At 47.6% G+C, this 6,000-nt stretch overlaps 1 protein-coding gene across 2 annotated transcripts in view; it reads right to left on the bottom strand.

Moving 5' to 3' along the window:
• The window catches only part of nrp2a (neuropilin 2a), a 59,668-nt gene that overhangs the window by 21,228 nt on the left and 32,440 nt on the right, over positions 1-6,000 (bottom strand). For both annotated transcript variants that reach the window (XM_056370397.1, XM_056370398.1), the window contains exon 8: positions 1,047-1,191. In XM_056370397.1, the coding sequence (XP_056226372.1) occupies positions 1,047-1,191 (145 nt within the window). The remainder of the gene's footprint in view (positions 1-1,046; positions 1,192-6,000) is intronic.

Below are 6,000 nucleotides of genomic sequence, written 5' to 3' on the forward strand. Positions count from 1 at the left end.
GACGACACTCCTACAGAGGCAGGAGAGAGAAAGGATAGAGGGAGGAGGGGCGAGAGACGAGCGTGGAGGGTGGTGGGAGGTGGGGAGAACTTAAGGAAGAGGAAGAGAGGGAGACACAGAGGAAGCGAGATGGGGAGATGTTAGTTGTGCTGACGGTTTAAGAGAACACAGATCAAAGTTTCATGCTGTTATGTCACTGCAAAAGCAGGAGATGTAAATAATGAATAAAAGGCACAGGAAGTGTGTGTGTGTGTGTGTATGTGTGTGTGCGCTCCGGTGGGTGGTGTCTGTGTACATTTCAACGGGTGTGCCTGCTTTTGAGGTCATCTGCTATATTTAGAAAGCGCCGGCGTGCCGGTGTACCTGTACTGTAAAAGCTAATAGTTATTTCAATAGCAGCTGTTGAGACTGCGGCGAATCACAGTTTCTGATGTAAGAGTGAACGGGGGAGCCATGAATGATTGATCGGCACTCATTTCCCGATATAGAGCAAAGAGGACACATCAAAAAATAAAAAAGACAAGAGGCAGAGAGAGCGAGCGCGGAGGGGAAGCGGGAGAGCTTCGAGATTGGGAACCGACACTGCCGCTGCCTGTGGAAGAATAGAGAAGGTGCCTTTCATTAGCCTGAGGGTTTGCCATGTTTAAAAGATAGCATGGGCGGCGTGGGAGAAGGCATAAACACACATGTATGAGTATGTATGAGCGGCAATGTGTGTGTTCCCTTTTATGGTTTAGGAAGTTATGTTTTGCTGATGTTCAAAGTTATTTTTACTTGGCAAGACAATGGAAAAGAGAGACCTGACCACAGTGTAGCTGTTTTAAATCCCTAAATCGCCACAGTGGACAGAAAAGGATTTCTCCTCCTCTCCCTCATCACCGCTTTTAACTTGCCCTTTAAAAAAAAATAAAAACCGAGCTCAAAAGTGCAGCAGAGAACTGTTGTTGTTTCTGTTCAAACTGTCTGAATGTGAAGCAGGATGATACCGGCAAAGGTTAGAAAAGGAAAAGGTTAGAAAAGCCTAAAACACACACACACACACACACCTGTAATCTGGCATCCGTAGAGCTCGAAGCGCAGGGCGATGCCGTTCCTCCAGGTCTGAGGTCGAATGCGAACAAACCGCGCCAAGACTGGCTGCGGGACCCGGTTCAGAACCACCTCAGCCGGGTCTGTGTTGGCGTGGAAAATCTGGGGGAACAAGGACAAACAGGAGACAAAGGTTGGTTACTGTCAGAGGGTGATGTACTGTACCTGCCTGTATGCTTGCGCTTGTCTTATCTCTCTCTTTCTCACATATACACACTATCTCTTGCTCCACACCCACCCGCAGTGCACGGTTTCGCTTGGCTACACACACACACACACACACACACACACACACACACACACACACACACACACACACACACACACAGTGCCAGGCCGGACAAAGCAGAGACAACCCAAACACGGATCCAATGTCACCAGCCCAGCTGTCGATGTGTTTTGGGGTCAAAGGTTCGGCGCTGGGAGGCTGGGAAAGCCCGACGATGGATGAGGGTTTCTCTCTCCTCCTCCTCCTCCTCCTCACACACTGCTTACTCATCCACCAACTTCCATTCACCTCTCTCCACTGGTGGTCATCAGGAAGCCGCCGGGGGAGAGACGTGACCTGACACGGCCAAACATGACCGGCCTTCAGACGCAGGAAGTGTGTCCAGGTGGGCAGGATGTGAGTGAAATTCACTTCCTGAGGCATCCGCCAAAAACCATCAACAGTCACTTCATGAACACTCCCTTCCTTCCATTTGGTCTTAAAAGACGGGCCGCGGCAGCGGGGGGGGCGGAGGGCAAATGTAACCAGGGTGGTCAGTTACTTTCTGTTTGGGGCAGTTGGATGACAGACACGAATCTTCCTTTCTGTCCTTTTTGTGGCAGAAATGTTTTTTTTTTCCAAACCCCATAACTCCAAGTTTGTAATTATGATCAACTTCCTCCTTCCTTCTCCACCTCATTCTCGCCTCCTCTCTCCGTCTGTCTGTCTGTCTCCACCACATCCCTCTGGATCCCTCCATCTCAACACCTCCGTTCTCTCCTTAAACCTCCTCTTCAAGACCACAGCACAGCTGATATCTCTCTCTCTTTCTTCCTCTCGGTGGTGGCGGCTACTAACTGAAACCACACACACAAAAGACACAGGAAACCACAGGAAACCACACACACATGCGCACACACACTCACACTCACACACTCAGATAAGCAGAGGAAGCGTCTTTTAACTGACTGAGTGACTGTTAAGTGTCATTCACTCTCTCGGTCTGTGGTCGACCGGGCCGGGCTGATAGGAGAGCGGCTGCTGAACGACGGATATCAGAGTAAAAACCACGGCGACTAACATCGCTGCCGCACGACGCAGTGGAAAGATGGGAAGACAACAGCTACAAGCAGCTGAATTAAAGATTAAAGGCATCACGATTTTCCCTTTTACTCTAATCCAGACACACCATGATCAAACCCAAGCACGCTCCCGTTGCCTAAAAATTTGATTCCCTCTTCTTTTGATAAGGTTGTTTTTCCTTTTAAGTCATAAACTGTCTGCTTTCATTTGAATTTTAAAAATATTGGCGTAAAGTGACCCATTTGTAAAGTTCCCTGCTTTGTCAAAATAATATGATATTCCAGAAATTCCGTAACCAGTGGGAATGGGAGTGATATGATTTCAAAATCCTACTCGAGGGGGTTTATTTGATTTTGGGCATGGCCTGATTTAATCAAGTGGAGCTGACACTGGTAATACAAAGCAGCATGAGTGTTTGAACAGATAAGCGGGGGCTATCTCTGCTGGATCTGCTGCTGGATGGAGGATAGACAGCCATCATGTTTACCTAAGAGGCCAAACAGTGGATGCGGGCTCTTATGGGGGTTATGTAAACACCCACGCACGCTCATACAAACCGACCTGTCTTCACTACTCTCAGATATTCTGTGTGTGTGAGACAACGAGCGGCGGGGAGGGAGGGGGGGAGCTGAAAATGACTGCAGGGAGGATGAGTCCTCAGAAGAAGAGTTAAAAACAGATGACGAGAGGGGCGGAGGCGGGAGCGAGAGAGCGAGGGAAGGGAAAGAAGAGGTTGAATGGAGGGCAGCAGATACAACTAAATGAGGAATATGAAGAGGAGGCAGGGAGTGGTGGCGAGTGGGAGGGGAGGAACAACGAAGACATTCATCACGAAACAGGAAGTAGTCCATCCAAGCGTTTATGTGATTATAAGACCAAACAACAGCAAAAATTCAATGGAATTTCCTCAATTTTGAAATAAATTGCTCTCACAATTTCACATGATTGGACAGACATCATGATTCGAGCGTCAGCCCTCCCAAGATATCAAAGCGCCGGTAAACTGTTGCCAAAAGCTTCAACTTTTATGATAAAAAATAAATTGTCAAGTGAAAAATGGTGTAAACACGACATGATCAGGCCCACGGACGCTTTCAAAAGTAGAAAGTTAGGAAACCGTCTGTAGAATATTGGTCCATTACAACTTCCCAGAAATGTCTTGCTCCGATGTAGAAAATGCCCACCATGACTAAGAGGCCATTAGCTGGTGCATTATAATACTGACAGCTGCTTTTCTTTGTTTCCATCTTTGGATAAAAGCAGGGAATATGGCCAACATTAATGACACAAAAAGAACAATGTGTTCAATGTGAATCTGGCACTCCTCATTCGTCTTTCTAGGAAGAGAAACTGAGACAATGAGAAGTTGTTCGTCGGCTCTCAGCTTCTTATGTCCCCTTCCACTTCCTCCCATCTATTGTCAGGCTACCTGAAAGGTCCCTCATGTGACCCCTGAGCCATTGCCTTCGAGGTTAAAGGTCAACGGCCTTAGGAAGCAGATGGTTGGTCATTGACCAACTTGTTGATAACGTGGTTACTTTTTCACTGACCAGGAATGTCCAGCGGGCAGTGGCCTGCAGATGTGCTACCAGTCTGCCGTCTGGCCCAGGTCTGTAATCTGCCTGACGACCGCCATGTTTTTCATTTTTGCTTGCATATGTGTGTGTGTGTGTGTGTCTATGTGACCCCCCCCCCCCCCTCACGTGACGTTTATGCGAGGTGGGCTGAATTATTAACGCTGTCATGTTGTGTATCCTGGTGTGGAGAGTCATGAAATTATAACGAAGCTGCCGCTCACAGTCTAAAGCCCCACGCACACACACACGTGTAGCAGCCTGCGACGGTCAGACTCCTCTGTGTGGACACTGGCGGGACGCAGGCACCACGGGTATTTAACTATTGATGACCTCTCCGGAGAACGAGGTCGCGGTGAAAGGCGTCTGCGAGTGTTTTCGTCAACACCCCGGGGCAGCGCACAGAGTGAAAAAGAAGCTATTGTCCATCTAATCGCTTGTTAAGGCGAAGAACATTTGTTCCGAGGAAAATGAGGCGTGGATAAATGTACACATCACGGCTTGATTCATTTACCATCTCTCTCTCCTCTCTGTGTTTTTGGCACGTCTCCTTCCTCTGCCAGTGTTTTCCTTCAAGCTGATGGCACCACGGGGAGAAGTGGGGAGCTCTGCACAAGACATTATTCATTTCCCGGCCGTTTTCTTTTTTCTTTTCTTTTTTTTTCCATCTACGTGTTTTTCCCCCGATCCCAGTCTCTTTCTCTGCCCATTGCACTCCTCATCCTCCTCTTCTTGCTCTAGTTATTCCCTCTGTCTCGCTCTTTCTTTCTAGCCATTACCCCCCCTGTCCATCTTTTGCTCCAGACGTCGTCCGCCCCAACCCCCCCCCAACCCCCCCGCCCCCCTCCCTGCACTCTTCTCTGCTCTCGGAATGAAGATGTTGACAGTAGGAACTGGTTCCAGCTGGCCGCTCTCCACTACTGCCTCTAAGAGGGGCTAGCAGTGTGTGTGTGTGTGTGTTGTGTGTGTGTGTGTGTGTGTGTGTGCGCGCGCTAAGGTTGCCTTACACCACCTTATGCTGAAGTCTTCCACTTTGTAGCTGTGTTAGCAGTTGTGGTCCGACTCTGCCTGTGTGCATGTGTGTGTGTGTGTGACTCCTCACCTGTGTGTGCGTGTGTGTGTGTGTGATTGAGTGTGCACATGCAGCTTTATGTCATAAAGAATGAGTGACTGAAAAAACAAAGCTTTTGTGTGTGTGTTCGTATGTGAGTGTGTGACACTGTGATGGAGGAGCAGGCTGAAATGCTGTGTGGGCTGTTTTTTCACTCCCAGGTTACTTTGTGTGTGTGTGTGTGTGTGTGTGTGTGTGTGTGTGTGTGTGTGTGTGTGTGTGTGTGTGTTGAGCAGATATAGCATAGCCTCACAGTGCTTTGCTATCACTGGGGCTGATGGGATTTTCTTCACAGACGTATGACAGAGTGTCTTTAATGTTAATTTGTTTTGGGTGTTTGGGTGGATAAAAAAATCATTGTGTGTTTGTATCCATGTGTGTGTGTGTGTGTGTGTGGAGAGAGAGAGAGATAGATATGCAATTCCTAAGTGTGCTCTTGTCTCATCAAGTAATGAGTTGCATATGTGAGTAGTGTGATTTAGAATTAACAAGTCACATGGGTGTCAAACTGAAAATGTGTTGGTATGCAGAAAATGTGTCAAAAAAAAAAACACACACACACAAACACACACACTCACACACACTCACTCACACTACACCCATACACACATGCACAAAGCCTGTTTGCTGGTGTGACTGAGGTGATTGCAATCTGCAGTGCTGGTGTTTTTCTTTTCACACTGCACTTTCATTTCTTTCCAAAAAAAAAAAAAACCCTCTTTCCCACAATTCCTCTCCCTCTCTCTCTCACTCTCTCTCTCTGCCTGCCTCCTCTTGCTGTCAAATAATCTTTATTGGCATTAAATCCTTCGGTCTTTGTTAACACAGCAAATAAGGACACAAATCTTGACAATGAATGGGATCGCGCTCTCTCCCAATAACAAACACGTTGAGGTAAGAAGTGCCAAAGCCAATCCTTTTACTCATGGGTGATT

The sequence above is a fragment of the Seriola aureovittata genome, chromosome 24, assembly GCF_021018895.1.
Source record: "Seriola aureovittata isolate HTS-2021-v1 ecotype China chromosome 24, ASM2101889v1, whole genome shotgun sequence".
In the NCBI taxonomy this organism is placed as follows: domain Eukaryota; kingdom Metazoa; phylum Chordata; class Actinopteri; order Carangiformes; family Carangidae; genus Seriola; species Seriola aureovittata.